The 22,258-nt window shown below is 48.3% G+C and overlaps 1 protein-coding gene across 1 annotated transcript in view; it reads left to right on the plus strand.

The window, feature by feature from the left end:
* LOC119108065 (gamma-aminobutyric acid receptor alpha-like) overlaps positions 1–22,258 on the plus strand; it is a 46,026-nt gene that overhangs the window by 9,727 nt on the left and 14,041 nt on the right. The window contains exons 2-4 of the mRNA XM_037231648.1: positions 7,695–7,751; positions 13,934–14,031; positions 17,673–17,740. Of these exons, the coding sequence (XP_037087543.1) occupies positions 7,695–7,751; positions 13,934–14,031; positions 17,673–17,740 (223 nt within the window). The remainder of the gene's footprint in view (positions 1–7,694; positions 7,752–13,933; positions 14,032–17,672; positions 17,741–22,258) is intronic.

Consider the following 22,258-nt stretch of genomic DNA (forward strand, 5'->3'; position numbering starts at 1 on the left):
ACCGGTGGATTACCGCCTCCCAGGCCCAGACGCTCCCGGCTGTCCGCCGCGGTACCACGAGCGAGCGTGCCCCGTGCCACCGGTGGATTACCGCCTCCCAGGCCCAGACGCTCCGGCTGCCCTTCGCGGCAGCACGGGCGGGCGTGCCTCCTGCGAGCGGCGGATCACCACCGGACAGGCGAGGACGCCGGCTTCAGAAAGACTCTTCGACGCCGTTTAAGTTCGCCATCCGCGGTCCCAACTGTCCGCTCACTTGGCATGGACGCCACGTGAGTCCGTGAATGAAGCCTCGCAGACACTGTGAGGACTGGGTGGTAATTGGCTGATGCTTTCGGGCGCTTTAGGTCTTCTTTAAGGGCCAGTGGTGACGGACTTGTAAAAGGGTGACGGAAGTGCGGCTTTGCGTACGTTCTAACCGTGCGATGGCGTTAGGTTTTTTGTTTAGCTTTGCTTCACTTCGGAAAGGTAATTCCCCAGCTCGGCACCACCTGCGGTGTTGCGCCACTCGTTATATGATTCCCCAACTCGGCACCACCTGTGGTGTTACGCCACTCGTTATATGATTCCCCAACTCGGCACCACCTGTGGTGTTACGCCACTCGTGACCCTTAGGATGCAATCGTGTGATCAGATGATTTCAGGAGGGAATAGTCCTGACCATTCTAACCCGGAATTATGAGCTGTCATCCGCCACGTGATTGGCAATGTCGCCGGTTGCGCAAACTTGCTTACAGATACAATGTTTTACTACTGCAAGGCTCTGTGGTACCCACGTCATCTGTACAGTGTTTACTAGGCACCGAATATGAAAAATGGTGCTCATGTACTTCAGAATCATATTACCATGGCAACGAAGGTCGCGGGCCAAGGGCAGACCTTCTCGGATATTTTTTCGCTGTTTTCGGTTCACGCTTGGCATAGAAGTCATTACACACAACTGTGTTAATTACACCATACGATTACCAATGGGCGTAATAGTTCATGTCCGTTTAACGCCAGGACGCTGGCTTCACATGACATGTGATGGTGACAGGGTGTGACCTCGTATAGAGTGAGCACCTCTGACAGGCGGAAGGCAAACCAGTCTACAAATTACGTTTTATTTCTTATCAAGCAAGGAAAGGAACAGCGCCATTTTTGGCAACGCTCTTTGTTGCATTAATCACTTGGGTAGGGCAAAATTGGAATGCACCTCAAATAGGAATAATGCGAAGACCGCTTGTACTAGCGATGTATGAATGCAAAACGATGTAAAGTTCACTCTGCGCTCGTCTTTCGCCTTGTCGTGTTATTTGGGCAATACGTTGATCATTTTAAGCTTTGGTGGTTTCATAAGCTCGCTAGCAAAGGAACTTCCACCAGTTATCGATGCCCTGGTACACATCTCATGCGCTGGAGTCAAAAGAAGCTGGGAACAGCGATAGTGTTATATGCATTTTCCAAGACACAAAATTTCCATTATGGTTGGCCTGTCGGTCGATTCAAACCATATCGATCTACGCTTTTGTCACAAGTATGTATATCTTTGCGTGGGGTGAAAATAACCATCGACAGGGGTTTGTGAGCTACTTTCTACACTTTTGGTGCACCAAGCAAATAATGTCGGTGATCAATATGACACCTGACGGCTCTTCAGTGGCACTACCCAGCGATATATTTGACGTAACTTTTCCTGGGGTTTCAGTGATGCTTGTTGTTAAATATGTTATCATAAAGATTGAACACACACTTAATAGAAGGAAACACGCAAATTTTGGCGGAGGGAATAACTCCTCACGCTCTTACCTTCATACGTTGGCATGAAGTAAATAGTCACTACGTGCTCTTACACCAGTTCTGAAAAAAATTCAGCTATTCATGGAGAGATATGAACCCACTCCGGACTTTACCATGAATCCATTGGGATAAACTCACCTGATTTGACCGTGGAGTGAAAATCCACTTCGAAAATGATTATAAAAGAGGTACTCCTCGTTGTGAAATCAACAGCGGCCATCATAGAGGAGCCGGCACAGGGCCAAAAGCGGGGAAGGCTTACGCGGACAAGAACGCAGCTCATCCATCAAGAGACATGACTGAGCCCCGGAGTGATTACAGCATACTAAGGGCGAACATTATATGAAAAAAGAAATGGGTACAAATCATCCTGAAAATTCGAAGTTGTTTCCTCCCTCTTTGGGATCGAGGTCAGCCACGCTGTTCAAAGTCAGCTCTGGTCACCAGGGGCGGGGTCATGTGAGGTAAGCTCGTGGCCGAAGCCAAATATGGCCAAAGCAAGATGATTGATAAATCACATTTGTTAATAAGGCTTTGCAGCTGACACATTTCAACTTAATGACTTCTTTTGGTCCCGCGATTTAAAATGGCAAAACAAATATGTGCAGTAAGGCTACCTCAGCTTTGTCCGGCCTGATCATACCTTGACGATAGCTAAAATTGTAGCGCGATTCTGAAGCGCAGGAGTATGGCCGCACTTAGCTCCTATTTTTGCTGTTTTCGAAGCTATATGCAGATTAGTGTAGGTAATGGATAAAATCATCAAATCGAAAATTGCAATAATTGTCACGCATTTTGGGCGCAGTGACGCCTCTAACGGCGTGACAGTTGTAAGCTTGCTAACTCCTGTGTGAGGCTGGCAACGGTCACCAGGCACATCATGCCTGATAGGTACCATAGGCATTTGGCACTATCATCTGGTCGCAATATCGCTAACGTGTGGGGGGGGGGGGGAGAGAAGGCGGACAGCAGTCTGTAGCGTGGCGGTAACGTCCGTACCTAAACGTGCCCTTCTTTGGTTTAGAAGAATCACAGTTGCGTGCTCAGGTACATGGCCCAAATTTCTGCAAGAGAATGTTTTTTTCATTTTTCAATTTCAAGAAAATTTCAGCTGTTCTCCAAAATCCTGCGCATGTGGAATGACATTTCTAGGATATGGTCTGGTATGTCTGGTATCTCTTGTTGAGGGTAGTATATATAAAGTGAGCGGGACAGTGAGCTGTGTGTATGCCCACCGCGCTCGGGGGGGGGGGGGGGGGCATGGCTCTCTTGGCATACCCTCGAATACGCGCCTGTACGAGCGAAGTTTTCGCTCAGGAATGCACAGCTCTTACCAGCGGGTGAGCGAGCAAAGCGTGTAGTTAGGCTTGTTTTTTGCACGCGCAGCTTATCACGATAAGCTGCGCTTCGCTCGGGATAGCTGAGTAGCTCGCTGAGAGGTGTTATTGTTTTTGCACGCGCAGCTTGTCACGATAAGCTGCGCTTTACTCGGGATAGCTGAGTAGCTCACTGAGAGGTGTTATTGCATAAATGTGATCAAAAGTAACAGACCGAACAGGACGAAACACGACCTTCGAATCATTGATGACTTCATGAACGGCAGCGAAACAGGTGCTCGGCGAGTGGGACATATGACGAGTCTGTCTACGGCATGCAGGAAGAGTATGTGCATGACACCGAATCATTGGTCGGCAGGATCAATGCTACCTCACGTATTCTGCCTCTGTAGAAACATGGCAAGGATTACCGAGATTACCGGACGACGGAAGTCGTGACCTCGGCAGCTCGCATAAAAACTCCCTCTCCTCAGTGCCACCCGGCCAAGTATCGTACGTCAATAGTTTATAAAAAACGGTTTGTGTCTCTCCCGATGGCTTGCGATCGATCCTCGCCGGGAGAGGGAGCAGTGTCCCTGACATTGAAAATGTCCTTGTCCAAGTCTCCAGGGGCGAGGGAGAGAGGGGCGAGTTGCGTCATGTTCATGTGGGGCCGGGCAATTTACTCTAAATATATGCGGCAAATGGCAGTCTCGAGTCACTCAACAGACGTACAGCGGCTTACTTTACCTTTCAGTGTACCTCCGGTAACGTGCGGGCACTCGTATTGGTGTCAGCGCGAATAGTGTGTTTTTTGCACATCGTTTAAAACTAAAGCAATCGGTGTAAATGTGCGTTTAAGGGCATACGGCACAGTGAGACAAATCTGAATGCTACACTAAGTATTAAGGAACTGTACGTGTCATAATACTTTAAAGCATTTGGCATCTGCTAGCCAAGGATTTCAGGGTAGCGCGAGCTTTCCTCCAAGAGATCGGATGATACATGTATCAGCTGCGCATGGGACAGGTTGTATCGATACAATGTACTGACAACATTTTATTGATTAACACGCGACCGGGTGGCCGCCTGGATATCCTTCACTCGGGGGGGGGTCAATTTGACCCCTCCGAGCTCTCAGGAACTAATAGAGCTAGAGACAGGTGTAGGTGTACTAACCCATACATGAACTCACTTAGGTCAAAGTTTGAGGTTCCTGGGTCATGACCTCGGGCTCAAATAAGATCAAATTTTAGGTTGGTCTTCAAAGGACCCCTAGAACCTAGACAACTGTTCAAAGCAACAGGTCACATGCTCAGTTAAGGTCAGTGACCTCTCTTGACCTTTTGAAGGTCATGGCGACCAGTCATACAAGACTGCTTTGGGTTTTGCATGTGAATGAGCGACACAGATTACACTAGGCAAGTTTGTTTCTAAAAGCAAAGTGTTGACCTGTATCATTTAGGTCAGTGACCTGTTCTGACCTTAGAGAGATCCATGGAAGGCTTATAATGCGGTTCCTGTTATAAATAAATTTGAACTGAGCACCAGAAACTACTCCATACAGCAATCCCTAGAGTAATAAAACGGGCCGGTTGTGACCTTGGTCTTACCTTCATACCTGACCCTAAGTCAATGATTTGTTCATTCAATTGTTGCGTTGCCTGAGGAAGTATCTCGGAGGGGTATGGCTTCGTCTAGCACTCCGTTGTCGGACCAGATTGAACGATTCCCCAAAAATTGCCTTCGCTGAAACCATGGCCTGACCTTGACCTGTCATAGGTCGTCGACCTTACAAGGTACAGCTAATTTTTGATGCCAGACGATCCGCTATTCAATCGTCTACAATTTACGCAAAATGTAGCGCGGCTACGCTGCGCCGTTCGGAAACCATTCCGGAAAAACCTTCTGAGGAGGTCAATTTGCCCCCTCACCCGAGCGCGTGTTAACATGCACCCGAGTGGCCGGTTGGATACTCTTCGCTCGGATGGGGAACAATTTGACCCTCTGAGATCGCAGGAACTAAGAGAGGTAGAGACGCCAAATTCACAGAGTGTATTGACCCGTATGTGAACTCCCTTAGGTCAAAGGTTGAGGTTCCTAGGTCGTGAACTTCGAGTCAAATAGGCTCAAACAAGGTCAAATTCCATGTCGTTCTTAACAGCGTCCCACAACTTAGAGAACTGTTCTAAGCAAAAGTTCCCATGTTCACATAATATCAGTGACCTTTTTTGGCCTTTTGACCAAAATAATACAAGACTGCTTTGAGGTTTGCATTTGAACAGGCGACAAAGATAACGCTAGGCAGCATCTTCCTAAAACAAATTGTTGAACAGCGTCATTCTAGGTGAATGATCTTTTCTGATTATTAGGAAGTCCACGGAAGGTGCATAATGCGGCTCATGTCATCAATAAATTCGAAATGAGCGCCAGAATCTACCCCATGCAGCAAGCCCTAGAGAAATAAAATTGGTTGGTTTTGGCCTTGCTCCGATCTTCATACCCGACCTTAGGTCAATGCGCTTTGCTCAGTCCATTGTAAAAATGCCAAAAAAGTATCTCAGAGATGTATGGCTTTGCCTAACACTCTGTTGTTGCATCAAATTAAAGCATTCCCTAGGAATTAGCTTCGCTGAAACCATGGCCTGACTTTGGTCTACCGTAGCTCAACGGCCCTACAAGGTACCTCTGAATTTCCTTGCAACAAAAAATCCGAATTGTCTACAGTCATGCAAAACTTGTCGTGTCTACGCTGTGCCGTTAGGAAACCACTTCTGAAAAATCTTCGCGGGGTAGGGGCCAATTTGACCTCCCACCCAAGCGCGTGTTAACCCACCGTCAATCATGGAGCGATGTGCTTGTCATGGCTTATTGATACGTAGACAACAAGTCGGGATTTACATTACCTGGACGTGGAAATCCACAATTTGCACCTGAACAACCGAAACCGAGGTGGTAGTAGTCGTAAAACAAACCCTGATTGATAAAACGGGCAAACATTTGTTTTATCGCAACCCCGACAAATTATGGAATAGCACTGACAAGCGCATTCGATCCAGACATCACAAGGCATTCAGCGTGCCTACGATGCAGCTTACTGTACGAAAAATGCGCATAAGCACAACTTTCCCCACTATGTGATACAATTTACCCCGGGGTGGGGTAGGTTGTCTCATTTGAAAGGTGTTCGTTGATAAGTCATTTACCAAAAGACCGAAGACGTGCTCTCAATAACTTTACCGCTACGTATGAAGCTTTATAGCTGTCCGCAATCATAAAAATTGCGGAGCTCGAGAACTCGAATGCCCGAACATTTTAATTATCTTCCACCACGAGGATCCCCTCCTTTCGTCAGCTGCTTGCATGTCGCCATGCATCACCTGGGCATCCTCACATCTTGTGGTTGACAGCGTTCGACAGCGTTCACTGAGCCCGTTGATGTGACTTGCTCCGCAGGAGCTGTCTATGGGAGAGGGGGCGGCCAAGTCCATGCGTAAGACGCTGTGGTCGGTGTAAGGTTCGGGTGGGGCAGATCCTGGCCGCCGAGCCGGGCGGGGCGCTCGCAGTGCGACGGCTGCTTGACCGGTCTTACTTCGTGTCAATACACGAGTGGTCCGTTTGTAAACATATTTCACATTTTAATAGGACTTTCTGACTTGTACAATTAGGCCTCCCCAAGAATTCACAACACGGTATACAACGGCCAACAAAGAACAGTTGTATCTGTGGAGTTGTGTTTTCAACGAGTGTAGGTAACCTTCAACGACATGCGACAAATGTTGAAGACGATTCACACCCAGCAGACCACGCAAGCGATCCTAGTCCGGTAACGGGGTAGTGCAAATCGAGTAAGCGATCCCGATCTGGTAACCGTGTGCAGACCGGGCAAACGATTCGCATCTGGTAACCGTGCAATGCAGACCAGGCAAGCGGTCCTTACCTGGCAACCGTTCAATGCAGACCGGGCAAACGATCCGTATCTGATAACCGAGTAATGCAGACCAGGCAAGCGGTCCTTATCTGGTAACCGGGTCATGCAGACCAGGCAAGCGGTCCTCATCTGGTAACCGTTTAATGCAGACCAGGCAAGCGGTCCTTATCTGGCAACCGTGTAGTGCAGACCAGGCAGGTGATCCCTATCTGGTAACCGGGTAATGCAGACCAGGCAAGCGGTCCTTATCTGGCAACCGCGTAATGAGGCAGCGCCGTCACAACAGGATCTGGGGCCGATTCGATTACGACTTTCAGTGGCGACCGAGGGCGCACCAGCCGTGTAACGCTAATGCGATCAACCAGATTGGTGTATTGAACGCCGCCAGGGCAGCTCAGCCCTAGCTCCTTCTCCACCCGTCCCGCCGGCGGACCATGCACAGGGGTTGATCTCTCGTCGGTGAAGGTCATCCCACGCCTGAGCGTACGAGCAGCTGCAAATTTTAGGCATTTGTGTGAAACATGTCCTGCACGATTTTGTTCAATGATTGGTGCTCTGTTTTCAAATGGTTCTTTTTTGCTTCGTAATATCTGCGTTGATCGCTGATTTGTTCGCTTCTGAGAGTTTGTGAGGGAGGAGTTACTGATGTCGGGTCTCCCTGTTTTCCGTAGGCCGCCCTGTTGCCTGTCCGTCACGCTGCTGTGGGTATGCGCCACGCACAATGCAAGGTAAGTCTGCTAGTCAGGTTATAATGCATTCTGATGTCATGTTGTGGTGATATCAAAACCCATAGGTACCATCCGATACCAGAGATTCCCATGAATTGGCGGAAGGGTTGGCAGTGTTCAGATGCATCGCATATCCAAAAACATCTAGACGTAGATGAAAACAGTCATTAAATCAGTATGCATAGAGTAAAGAGAGAGAGAGAGAGAGAGAGAGAGGAGAGAGAGAGAGAGAGAGAGAGAGAGAGAGAGAGAGAGAGAGAGAGAGAGAGAGAGAGAGAGAGAGAGAGGAGAGAGAGAGAGAGAGAGAGAGAGAGAGAGAGAGAGAGAGAGAGGGAGAGAGAGAGAGAAGGGATAGCTTTATTGAAAAATACAGCGACTCAGCATTGCTGATCTTTTTTTACGCTTTCTCAATGCATCTGATGACAACATTTCTCTTCTTCTCGTTGTTCGTGTAAAATGACACCAAACCTCACGGTACAAAGAAGGTATAGATCGTCATGTTGCATGGTCTGGCATTAGTTATATTCCCAGCGTGTCATCCTTTATTGCAAATTTCCTAGAGTCACGGCTTGAGACAAAGCCGATGAAATCGCATCTTTGTAAAATAAAAGGTCTCCCGTGACTATTCTAGCATGAGTCTCATGTATACATACATCAGTTCTTGCAAAACCGGTATTGCGCAAATATATTACATACATATCGCGATATAGGCATAAGCATTTACGCATCACATATGCTTTTCATTGACAGGTGACAATGTTTATTCGCGGCATGCAAAACGCTCAAGGACCATGTGCTCTTCGCCCTAATGGTTGCTATCCGTTCAGACCAAGGGTTCCACGCGCATTTGTTTGTTTGTTAATGAGAGGGTCCCATTCGTCGATTTACTAAAAACAGGAATAAGGCTAGGCATATGAGCATCCCTGCATGCCAGTTCACAAATATTCTTGTCAAACGGACTGTTGACATACTAGCCCGATACGACTACCGTCATGAAACTTTGCCCGCATCAGACATTCCTGACCACATGCGTGCGATGTTGAGACTGTGCAAACCCAAGGCACTCTTCCGATGCCCTGAAGGGCCGCGGTTTTGCCAAACAGATGGCATCGCAATGGGCTCACCATTTGGAGTTTTGTTTGCCTGAGCCTTTCATATCCTCGGCTGAGCAAGAAGCTCTCGCCGATGATGTCATTAAACCTCATATGTACGTGCGATATGTTGATGACACTTAGTGGACATCAAAGATCTGATCGCTCTGGACACGTTGGAAGCCAGACTAGAACTTATATCAGGCCTAAATTTAGGGTTGCTGGCAGTGTAGTGGTTAACGTGCCTGCGTTAACCTCGGCGTGTCTGGGGAAACCAGAGGTAAGGGGTTCGATTCCCCACGGTGCCCTCCCTTCCTGTCAGGGTGAGGCAGGCGACGCCATATAGCCTTTGCAGCTGAGTGCGTCGTGATGCCTCAATGACACACACACACACACACACACGCAGGCTTAACTTTAGCATCGAGGAATGCTTTCGGAATAGAATAAGTTTGTTGAAATGCATGTATATATATATATATATATATATATATACATGTGTGTGTGTGTGTGTGTGTGTGTGTGTGTGTGTTTATGCATATGTGGATGGATATATAGATAGATAGGTAGATAGATATATAGATGGATGGATAGAACTGCAGTTGGCATAGCGTTTGTTACGCTGTAGATGTAGGTACCACGAGCTGTGTAGTTTGTTTCGCTTCACGTGAATGCTTTTGTAGAAAATTACCGATGTTCATGAAAACATAAGACATATTCTGATTCAAAATAATATGTGCGATGCTTGATAGCGATGAACGCCAACAAATGCCTCAGGGCATTGTGGGCGATCAAGCGACGTTCAAAAGCATCACAGAATCCCGTGGAAGAACTCGAACGCAAGCCAGTGACATGATCATCGCCGACAACAAACATTCCGTAGATGACAAGCTTGAACACATATTGGAGAGTGCAAGCCGGATCACTTCTACGGTAATAATGAGACGTACAAGCCCGGTGACATTCTGCGACAGACTAATCAGAGAAGCCATGCAACAGGTGGAGAATTCCATGACAAACGCCCGCAAATTGGCGCATTTCAACACGACACCCGTTCAAATTTGACGAAGATACGTCAATGATGTAATCATGCGGCCAAGGCCAAACTCTGCCGCTTTTAGAGCAGTACGGCATACCGATATGGAGCTAGGAGCAGGTGAATATGCACGATGACGTCACGAACTCTGTTTTCATCTTGTTCTAGTGAGGACAGTCTACGGGACACAATGTTTGGTAAAAGTGCGCCAGAAAGCTAGATATCTATACTTTTTAGGGCATGGGTAAAAAAATATGCAAGATCTGTTAGGTACATACTGCATCTTAGTGCGACCTCTGATCTCACTTTCGGAAGACCTTTGCTTCAGTTTTGTTAATACTGATTTGCAATGGAAGGTCTTTAAATTACCGTTCAGAAAAAACAACGATGACCTAACTTAGATATCGGTCTCAAATTTTATTTCAACACTTGCGGCCGGTATTAACAGTCTAATCGACGATTAGGACCGAGATTATAGTCATGTAATGCACTCACTCTTATGCTTGCATGTTTTGTACCAAACAAGCTTTTCGTTCATGCATCGGCATATTTATGTATGATTAACATCAATAAATATGTGTAATGTTACTTTACGCTTGCAACGCCGATTTACGATCGAATAGAGTGCACTTCCTTTTGCGCAGCAAGGACTAATGGTCCTGGTTTAGAGCCCATCCTAATACCATAAGCGCTGGAGACCATTACGTCTCCAGATTGGGGTAGGATTTGCCGCATATGCATGAATGGATAAAAAAGGAAAAAATGCACGTGCGAGAAAATAGCATGACAGATATCATGTGAACTGCGTCCAGAGATATTTTATGCAGGAGAATCAGAGTGTAGCATTCGTGACCAGTTTGATGAACACCTAAGAGACGCTCGTCTACGGGGAGGACACACCATTAATATACAAGAACTCATAACACGTAACAATGGAGCGTGGCGCAAGAAATGCCAAGCTTAAAACAAAACAAAGCAAAACAAACAAACTAGCAACAGCTTAAGACAATGAAAACCTTAATATCTTGGAATTGCTGCCTAGTCGTAATCTCCACCCTAAGCTGAACGTAAAAACTTCATTCGGGGACCTGGTTTTATAGATGCTTGTGCGCCGAGAGATGGCGGATCCAAATAAAAAACTGTGAAACAGGTTACGTGCTTCTTTGATATATCAAAATCCTTCAGCCCGTCACTGCCTCCGAAAACCTTTGGGAAAGTGAAACGTTGCGCTTGTATGGAGCACGCAGTATGACCAAATTAATGAACTTTTCAGTACTGTTGGTACCATATACATGTACATTGTTTTATTTACGGAGTTATTTATATGCTTCCAAATTTTTTGGATTCTGGTAATATATGAAGCAAAACATCTGTATCTGCTGCGTGTTTGGTCATTTTTATAGCAACGCAGGTTGTAATTAAATGAGTCCAATATTATTAGTGCTAACAGCGTTCAAGACGCTGCCGTCCAGCTGGACAACACACGCTGCAACCAATCAACGCCCACGGCAGATCCCAGGCGACGGCGCGGCACGGCGCTGAGTGACAGCGAGTCACGAGTCAGCCTGGGTACAGTCATGTGCCCCCGCCTGGTGACAATTAGCGCCAGGGCTGGCGACGGTCCGCCCCCTCAGCGCGGACAGTGCTAAACAGGCCGGCTGGGACAGCGACCCCTGCCTGTCACCCCTGCCTGCTACGGCCGGAGCATCTCGGCGTGGCGGCGGACACTGCGGGTGGATGCACAGAGCCCCGGACAGCGGCGGCGCAGCGCTGACGCCCCGTCTGCTGACGTCTCTTGCACGCCAGGACAAGTGATGATCTCTGAGCAAATCAATAGCTCATGTGCCCGTTGATGTTTCCGGACAATACATGTGCGCATTTTGACCGCTCACGTGTATTCCATTGGGCCTTCGCTGTGCTCACCTGATGTGATAAGCTCACCTTGCCAATGCCTTGAGCAACGTTTTCCAGACGCCGCAGCTGAAAACAACAGCGAGTGCTCGTAATTTAGATGTGCATTGCTGAGTATGCATGACTGAGACACACTGAGTCGCACGCCGATCTGGTATCACTAAAATCCAAACACGTGGTATATTTCATTATCAATTTATGCCTCAATTACGGGTCGGTGTTTTCACAAGTTGAGCTACCAAGTCTCCCTGAACTTCCCAAATCAGAGTTTTCAAATATAGTGGACAGACGTGGGAAGGAAGAGAGCTTAAGTCGGTAATGTTAATGGTGAAAATGAATGTAAGTTGCAAAATTTTGAGCTAAAAAAGATATGGGGTGGGCATCAAGAAATTGACATACATATGTCAGACGGTGAACTTTCTGCCTGAACGTATACATCTGTCCAAGTCGGCGTAAAAATGGGGGTCTTCCGGACGAGACTGAAGCACACGGGCCCAGTACATTTGTTCCCATCGGCCGCCATTTTGTTTCGGCCGCCAACATCTGAGGGTAAGCTCCTCCTGACCTGAACCCTCGCATGCTGTCGTGCCCGCTGCTCTCGATGGAGGGGCCGATCCATTCTCAGGCGCCCCCCCCCCCCCCCCACCCCTGGGGAGCTGTGGTGTCGGCATTGGTAGACCCGGGCCACTAGAATGATCAGACGACCATTTATGACGGTTGACACTGTCAGTTGTCTGTTTTATCCATGACTTCGGTGAGTACCTGCTACACCCACCGGCACCTCTCACTGTCCTCATGCATTATACCTTATTTACACGTTCCAAAATATTTAAAAAAGACTTTGAAACAACGGCGTAGAGATATTCCTAATCCGGAATTGGCTCTGTTATCATCAACTAAGCTTCATCGGTGATAAAATAATAATATCAATAAGCCTTACCTGCTTGGCTCGGAGCTGAGGCCGCCGTGGTCCGTCATCACTCCGGACTATGAGCTATGAGCAATATCCAGCCAATGGATCTCCTGCGCTGCTCTGTCCATAGCTATATCCCACCTCTGAGACGCTCTGTCCATAGCTATATCTCACCCCTGAGACGCCCTGTCCATAGCTATATCCCACCCCTGAGACGCTCTGTCCATAGCTATATCCCACCTCTGAGACGCTCTGTCCATAGCTATATCTCACCCCTGAGACGCCCTGTCCATAGCTATATCCCACCCCTGAGACGCTCTGTCCATAGCTATATCCCACCTCTGAGACGCTCTGTCCATAGCTATATCTCACCCCTGAGACGCCCTGTCCATAGCTATATCCCACCCCCTGAGACGCTCTGTCCATAGCTATATCCCCCCCCCTGAGACACTCTGTCCATAGCTACATCCCACCCCCTGAGACGCTCTGTCCATAGCTATATCCCACCCCTGAGACGCTCTGTCCATAGCTATATCCCACCTCTGAGACGCTCTGTCCATAGCTATATCCCACCCCCTGAGACGCTCTGTCCATAGCTACATCCCACCCCTGCGACGCCTCTGTCCATAGCTATATCCCACCCCTGAGACACTCTTGTCCATAGCTATATCCCACCTCTGAGGACGCTTCTGTCCACATCTATATCCCACCCCCTGAGACGCTCTGTCCATAGCTATATCCCACCTCTGAGACGCTCTGTCCATAGCTATATCCCACCTCTGAGACGCTCTGTCCATAGCTATATCCCACCTCTGAGACGCTCTGTCCACAGCTATATCCCACCCCTGAGACGCTCTGTCCACAGCTATATCCCACCCCTGAGACGCTCTGTCCATAGCTATATCCCACCCCCTGAGACGCTCTGTCCACAGCTACATCCCACCCCCTGAGACGCTCTGTCCATAGCTATATCCCACCTCTGAGACGCTCTGTCCACAGCTATATCCCACCCCTGAGACGCTCTGTCCATAGCTATGTCCCGCCAATAGCCCCCTGCGCCGCTCTATTCAGAGCTATGCCCCGCCAATAGTTCCCCTTGCGCTTCTCTGTTCAGAGCTACATCTCGCCTATGGATACCCTGCGCCGCTCTGTCCAGAGCTATGCCCCGCCAATTGTCCCTCCGCGCTGCTCTGTCCAGAGCTATGTCCCACCAATATTCCTCCTTTGCTTGCAGCTGCTCCGCGCCTCAGCAGAACAACCACGCGAACGTCTCCGGTCTGCTGAACAGTCTGCTGCAGGGATACGACAGCAATCTGCGGCCAGATTTTGGTGGTGAGTGTCAGAGCAGGACATCCAGTCAAGCTCAGCTATTGCACATACCGGAATATCGTGAGATGTACCTCCTCGCTTTGTTAGGCGTAAGTACGATACGTCCACTGACGATACTTCTCGTGTGCCTTTCTGCCAACTAGGTGAAAATGTTCAGAGAAGTGCATTTGGTCGTGGGAAAATATTAATTTCCTGGAACAATGGTGTTTCCCATTCGATATATGACAAGTTCACGTCCCTGAAGAGCCTATGCCGGACAACGTGATGTGGTGTGTGTATGTAACTGACGCATTAGTATGGGAGCCCTCATCGACTGCACCCTGGAAAGGGAAAAGGCATGCTTCACCCTTTGCTAGAACAAGGGTGTCCGTCCTCCTCCAGTAATACCATATTTCTGGAAACAGGCTACTACAACGAGCGGGAAATGGAAAGGAAAGCCATTGGCAGTTATCCTCGAATCAGGACACAGGTACAGCGATGCATGCGTTGTTTTGGAGGAAGATGCCACAAAACGATCCGAGTAAGGCGAGGAGCTGTTGGGCGCAACACAGGCCGCCATACTCGAGGAGCTGTTGGGTGGAACACAGACCGCCACACAGCCATTCAGCAGGACGGCCAAATGATGATGAGCCACCCAAAGGATAACGAGTCTTACTTGCCTCATGACATCGGGCCCTTCCCTAAGCTTCCGGCCTAAGACAGAGCCCAACAGCTGATAGACCCGAGGCTTGTCTAAGGGCATGAGGTTGTAAAGGCCTTGATAATACAGGGTTGACAAAGGCCCAGCCTGATAATGAACCCCTCCCCCCCCCCGTTTCAAAAAACGGGTTAGGCACACTTGTTTTTGAAGGGCACGATCTCCTTGGTTTTTTCCTTGTTTCAATCTTTAACTGGAGCAGAAGCCAGAAGCTGCCGGAAGACGTAATTCTGTTTTGTGTTTTTAGGTCTGTTTTGAAGTCTGTTCTGTCAGTTCGGTTTGCCCGGAAGGAAGCGGGCGTTAAATGGCTGCAGGATATATTGAATGGCTGCTGCGCCGGTCCTGTCTATTTTACAATTGCTCAGCGGATTCTTTCCGAACCGATGAAGTAAAAAGCTTCGGCATATCTTTGCTTGGTTTTATGTGGATATTAATGGCCCCGTGAGCATACATTGTAGATCGAAACGGGATGGCACATTTCTACCAACATGGCTAGCTTGTGTTCAGTTGGGAATTTTCAGCCTTCCATCAGAATCTGTTCATGGAAAAGCAATGATGTAACATAGTTTTGAACATGCCCGCTGGCAAGTCTAAGAAACAAACTCCCTGATACCCGACGATGCAGTCTCCGTAGACCGCACCGCGTCATGCTTGAGGTTAACACCCGGCGGCGGCCAACGGTGGACGAAAATGATGGCGTAGACTGGAAGAAGAAACTCTCCTTCCCGTTTTATTGTAACCGTTCAGTCCGTCCAAAGGACATCCTCAAAGTTTCGAAGGTAGAATATACGCTCAAGTCTAATATGTGAATGATGACAGCTTATTTCGACACTGTGGTAGAAACGGTAGGGTTAACCCGTAGGTGCAACACAAACTGACTGTGGATCGAAATGATGTAAAAATGTGTGAACATGCCGAAAAGGTTTGCCTGGGAAGTCTAGACCCTCAGTAAAAAACTATAACTTCAAAAAAGTGTAACGTGATTTTCATTACGCGTCCTTACAAATCTTGCGAAACAAATGCCGGACACCCGGCGTTGCAGCCTCCACAGGCAGCCAAGAGTCGGCCCTGCGGCTATTGCTAGGCGGTGGCCAATCGGTGGACGAAAATGATGGGCCTCTGAAGGAAGTGCCTTTGAACGATTAAACACAACAATTTGCACGCTTATGGCGCCGTAATGGGGATATTTTACCTGCGCGATTTTTAGATTGATGATAGGAACGGACTAACATTTACAGCATCGCCAAGCGGCGCTGGAATCTGGAGGTGGAACTGGCAGATTTAAGATGGAATCTTTTTCATTTCGCTGCGGATGTTTATCTGTTTAAGAGGACGTGCTCAAAACTATTAAGGTTAAATAAACGACTCAGCCGAGTCTAGGGGCCGTACGAATTTTGCAAGAAACGAAATTTGAATATATTTTTTAAGCATTATTTCACGACTGTCGTTCTGGCGCGCCCGGCACCCGCCGCCGGGTGTTATTTTCAGCTGCCAACGCCGTGCAGTTTTACGAACACGGCAACGTCGGCCGTAGCTGTTCTTGCTTCTGAGATTGTGAGCGTGCAGGCTGAAATCTTTTGATGTGATTTTTTCACAACTTAGTTCTGCGAAGTGATGGACGTTCTCGAGCAAACATGGGATCAAAAATAAAGGAAGGACTGCAAACCCGGCCTTTTCTCTATGCGTGGCCCCATTTCCATCCACTCTACTTAACATTAATAAGAGCCCTCACCTTTTTCTGGACAACGGGCCCCGTGCGTATAATATAAGCGGGCACATTATCGTCTGCGTCCAGGGTCTGAAGGGTCATCCATCCCAGCGCGGGGTGCCGACCGACTGCCTTTTTTAGCGACACGTGGTGGGGTCCCCTGGTCGATCCGGAGGTTCTTGGAGAGATGCATCATGCATTGGTCCCCTTCCTGGCGCGGGAGGGATCACTGTCTGACTTGGGCAGTAGGTCCCACATCGATGCGGGAGTCCTCATTAACGCAACACGGTCCTTTATGGCCGCAGGCGGTCCGATGACTGTCAGAGACTCCGGTTCTGCTTGACGGTCTCTCAGCAGAAATGGGGTGGAGGGCCCATCTTTTACCAATTTGTTACCCTGGCCGGCTCGAGACCCCTTGCTGACACAGAGCCCTTTAAGTAATGTGGTTCCTGACTAACACAGGGCGCCTCGTTGCTGCAGGGTCCACGACCAATGAAAATCGCGTGCCCGGCCTCGTCCCTGCTTGGGAAAGGGGCCTCAGGGCTTCGGCCTGTACGGAGGCGATGGCTCGGTGTACGTGGTCTCTGGCTGAGAAGTGACCCACATTGTCCCCGGTGGTGCCTGATCGATGTGAGGATCACCCTGGCTGACATTCGAGGTCTCAGCCCTCCGGGCGTAACTTCTTATTCTGACACACAGCCAGGTCTTCTGGCCCTTCGAGTCCTTCAGCCGCCTTCCATTCAAGCCGTTGATCTTTGGGTCTTGGTCCGAGGGACCCTTCTGGCCCCTCTTTGGGTCCTCTTCGGGCTCTATCGATAACGGGCCCTGGCTATCTTTGGGCCACTTACCAAGGAAAGGCCCATGCCAGGTACTGTGGGCCCCTGACTGACACAGGGGCCCATTACTGTTTCAGGGACCGCGGCCAAAGCAAATGGCGGGCCCGGCCTTTGCATATCTTGGCAAATGCTTTCCTGTTTGGTAAATGGGCCCCAGGACGCAGGACCGACAAGGAGCCAACTGTTCGGTGTTGGCCGTCTCTGGCCAAAATAGAGCCCCGCATTGTTCCTGGTTCTCCCATCGGCGTGAGGCACCAGTCTCACTGGCATATGTGGGCGTGTGCTCTCTTATCAGATAATGTGCCCCCTGCCCCCCCCCCCCCACCGGGGGCACTGGTGAGGCGGGACGGGAGCCCTCCGAACAAGCCGCGCGACTGACGGGTGGCACTGCTGTCCCTTTCAGGCCCGCCCACCGTCGTCGAGGTCGATATCCAGCTGAAGAGCATGGGACCTATCTCTGAAACGGACCTGGTAAGCATCCCATTGCCTTGTATGGAATGACAAATAATTTCGAGAAGCATGAGGAAGTGACGGGATTGCTCAGCATATACTACGTGTGAAAATCGCTGTTATTTTGCTTTTACAAAGTTTGTTCAGAATTGAACCAACTGAAACCAAAACCCAACAGAAACATGGGTATTCTCACCGCCACTCTGTGAAGACTCGTGTATTCGTGTGTGTGCTGCCTATGCGGCTGCATGTTATACCCGTATGACTGTATCGGCTAATGAGCATGCGGGAATGGGGGGGGGGGGGGGGGGAGCGTCGAAATCTCGTCCATTTCCGGCGCGTAACGAGCCGGGCTGTCATGTGGAGCATTATCGGGGCAGGAGTCGGGCGAGCCACGTGTATGATCACCGACCGGGATGCAATGACGGGCGAGATTCCCCGGGCGTCAGGGGACGGTCCGTCCCCCGGGCCTGTTGCTGCACGCTGAGACACGGGAGGTAACATGGACTGTTAATGGTAGCGGACCGGTCCGGCCTCACTAGCCATTCCTACCTCACGTGTCCTGACGATGGATGATCAAGGCTTAATCAATCATTTCAATCAATTGATCAAGCTTTAACTTGTATGCATTCTCACAAACAAAATAAGAGCTTTTTGCAGCCGCGAATAAACGTGAGAACCCCTATAAGTGGCGAACATAAACATATAGGGAAGGATCAGACAAACATGTTGATTGTGCTCCTGTCAGGGGTCTTTCATCCGGTCATGTTCAGCAGAACAACCTGCGGTAATCGGCACGGGACGACGGTGATTGTTGATCATGTGCTTCTTAGTTATATCAAAGTCTTCAACCTCTCACTGCCTCATAGTCGGTACCGGACCACAGTGCTGTCTGGATATTCTGACTGCTTCCCCCGTAGTTAGGATATAACCAAGGACGAGTCATTACGTGCTAAATTGGTGGCCCGTACTGTTTCCGGGTCACGAGCCGAGAGATTTTTTCGCCCTCGACCACAACCTGACCACTGCAGCACACAACGGCGACGCTTCCCGGCGATGCTGTGGCTTATTCAGAGGGATCAGTCAGTGGCCTTCCTTGGATCAGTCCCTGTCACCCCGGAGCAGCAGGCGATTGCTACTGATTGGCAGATTACCACCGGAAGGGCTTTCTAGAAAGAAATACATTTTGGCCGTGTAACGTCGGGAGGAAGGGATTTCGATCACATCAGCGACATCTCAAGAGACAGAACTCGCACTAGTTGACAATCTGTACCGTTCAATGCAAGTGCCTTACCATGCGAAGTTTCAGTCACTTCATAAAGCGAATACCCGTCCAGCTGTTACATCAGGTGCGGCGTTTGTCTCCGCACAATCGTGTTAGCTCAGCAGCTTGCATCGTCTAACACCGGGACTGAGCAGGGAGGAGGATGCTTGAGCTTCACTGTGGAACTTAAATTCCGAAATGCGGCCTATCCACAACCTAAACCTCGTTTAATTGAGACGGCACTACGATTAGGCCAGAAGTTGTGCGGGATTAACCAATCTACCCGTACCCGTATGCACGGGATGGTGGGGTTAATCAATCTACCCGTATGCACGGGATGGTGGGGTTAACCAATCTACCCGCATGCACGGGACGGCCCGTGGTATGCCTAAATGCGTGGCTTCCCTACATTCTGTCCACAGTCCTTATGTTGGAGTACCTATCGATTCAATAACATCACGCTAACCCGGTGCCGACCTGGCAGTGAGCTACCTCTGCGTTGCTGCTGCGGTAAGTGAAATTTGTTACCCCCGTCCGTGCTTCTAAAACCAGCAGAACAACGCGGCCGATGCAAATAACACTTGATAGGTCCGGATTTTACCACCTCTGGAACATCTGTATCGATGATCTCAAAGCGACTAATCACGTCAATGAACGGGTCAAATTACGAAACATTTTGGGGCATTGCAACAGCTTGTACCTGTGCGTGAGCCACTATGACTCCCAAGAGCTAGACATGTTCAAGTGCGATGGCTGGCCCGGCTACACAAGCGAGTTTCCCGCGAGATCTGACCACAGGCCACTGCACCAGACCGCCGGAAACCTCATATCGCTCCATACAGCATTATGTAGATTATAGTGTTTAAGATGTTCGGCGCTTAATGCTGACCAGAATGCTTAAGTATGGAATATTTCCTTATGCTAAAGCAAAAATCTGCCATGTTAATGTCACGAGTAGGGTTAAGCCTGTAGGTCAAAGTAATTAAAATAGTTTGGTAACTGCCAACAAATGATACATCTTGGTGTAGAATGGCGCCAAAAACTCAGAGCATATTCATAACTTTACCATGATGATCTGTGATGGGCTTGTATTTAACCATCCGTAAACCTACGTCTTAATTAAGCATTTCAGGAAGCAAAGCCCCCATGACCATATTTGAAGTTTCGACCCGTCAAGATCGGTGACCTAGGTCAGATCAAAGGGATTAACTTTAAAAAAATTAGTTAATTTGGTTTTGTTTTAGTTTATTTTACATTAATATTAAACAATGTATTCCCATTTTTTGTAGTTTTGACTTTTGTGTATGTGGAAAAGAGTACTGTGACATGCACAACCATTATATAACCACAGCGCATATGGCATTGGCCCAGGTCATGACATTCCTTTATGTGTGCCTTCTCCAAAGGACATGCTGAGCTCAAAATAGGCTGCGGTATTCGGTATTTTTGGGCGCAGAACTAGAGTGTTTTACTGAAACATGTTGTGATATTCTAATGCATAATGAGATCACAGCGGATCACGTTATGACCGTGAGGTCTTTGCGGTCACACAAGGTCATATGAGACCATGCAAGGTCAATGACTTCTGTTGTCAGTAGAGAAGAGGCTAGATGAATGCGTGTGACGCGTAAAACCACCTCTGTATAGTGTTGGTGAAGCTGATCACAGCTAATTCCATGTACCAACGTGCCGTTCTCAGTCTGCTACAAATATATTACCAAGCGTGAAATGGACTATGCATAATGCATACAGCAGCTGCGCAATGTTGTGTGCCTGTCAATATTGAACAAACTATTTCTGCACTTAAATCTTTAGCACCTAAATCTTTTTCAACTGAATACTTTATGAATTTGACCTAAGCTGGCCCAAGCTGACCTCTAGGCCAGACTGGCATTAATATGTCTGGATTTTTTCTTTTGACCCACAGCCGCATCTAATAAAATACGCTTAGTGCAAAGGATGTTGTGAAACGAAAGAAAAAGCTTCGCCATTCTAGGATTTTTCTGGATGTTTTTAAAGGATTTTTTTCCCCACAGCTGCACATAATAAAATACGTCTAGTGAAAAGTACGTTGTGAAATAAAACAAAAAGCTTCTTTATCCTAAGCTACTGGTAGACCAATTTTGAATCTTAACCTGACATGACCTGACACTTTTGGGGAACTGAAATGGTTGGAATGGACTTCCACAGTCCGAACACTTACTTCTGTGCGCTCAATATCCGTCTTGATATGTTCACATATCTATCAGATCATCAGATCAGCGAACTATCAAATCAACCTTTTGTCCTTTTATGACCTCTGTTAACCTTACATTTGTCGTAAGGTAAAAATTTGAATGCGTGTTTGTTATGATTTGACCACACATCTTTTGACCAATGGCATCTATTTATCGTAAAACGTCTGTAAGCTGAGTTTCTCAGGGGGAAGTCAACGTCCCCCGCCCGGGCGCATGTTAGGATCCAAAACGCCCTCGTGTCTGAGCTACACGCCTGCGGAGACGTGCGGAATATTACAAGCTCATTCAAGCATGTACGAAACCATGACAATATTATTCAAATCCTGCAACTTCACTGGTGATAAAGCATTCAGTCCCAGGACATATATGAACGCCAAGCCATTCTCAGCTAGCGATCGCCGACATGTTCCCGGATATGATAATCGATTGACCCTCAATCAATTTTAAGCTGAAATAACGATCTTGACGTGGGAGCTAGCTCCTACAGAAATAACACCTGCAATCGAATAAGTAAAGAATGGCGCAATAACCGATAATGTAGATACTAAAATACACCTTAGACTCACCGATTTAAATGCAAGAAACCACGAGCGCATCGCGAGATTGGGTTCAGCAGACATTTAGCACCGCCACGGCCACCTTCGGGAGATTAGAGTACTACAAGTGTGAGCTGGGGTGGGAATTTTGCTTGGCCATTTGGCAGCACCTCAACGTTCTAGGACGCAATTAAGCAATGACGCATTGAAGAGCATATTTACTAATAATGAATCTTTTCAAACCTGAAGAAATAAAAATAAACAAAAAATAACAGGGAACACACTTGATTAAGTTGAGTGTCGCTACAAGAATGGTCTCGTAGGTATGAATCAGGGCGCAGTCAGAGGTTTGGCAAGGGGAGGATCACAGGGTTGACAAAGGGCCCCGCGATAGTGAGACCTTCAAAAATCCCGGATAGCACCACGCATGCTGCCCTCCACCTCCCCCCCCCCCCCCCCCGGGGACAGTGTACGTGAAGTTTGTACATACACTGTCGGCTTG

This window comes from Pollicipes pollicipes, unplaced genomic scaffold (genome assembly GCF_011947565.3).
Source record: "Pollicipes pollicipes isolate AB1234 unplaced genomic scaffold, Ppol_2.1 Scaffold_2555;HRSCAF=2994_pilon_pilon_pilon, whole genome shotgun sequence".
NCBI classification, from domain to species: Eukaryota; Metazoa; Arthropoda; class Thecostraca; order Pollicipedomorpha; family Pollicipedidae; genus Pollicipes; species Pollicipes pollicipes.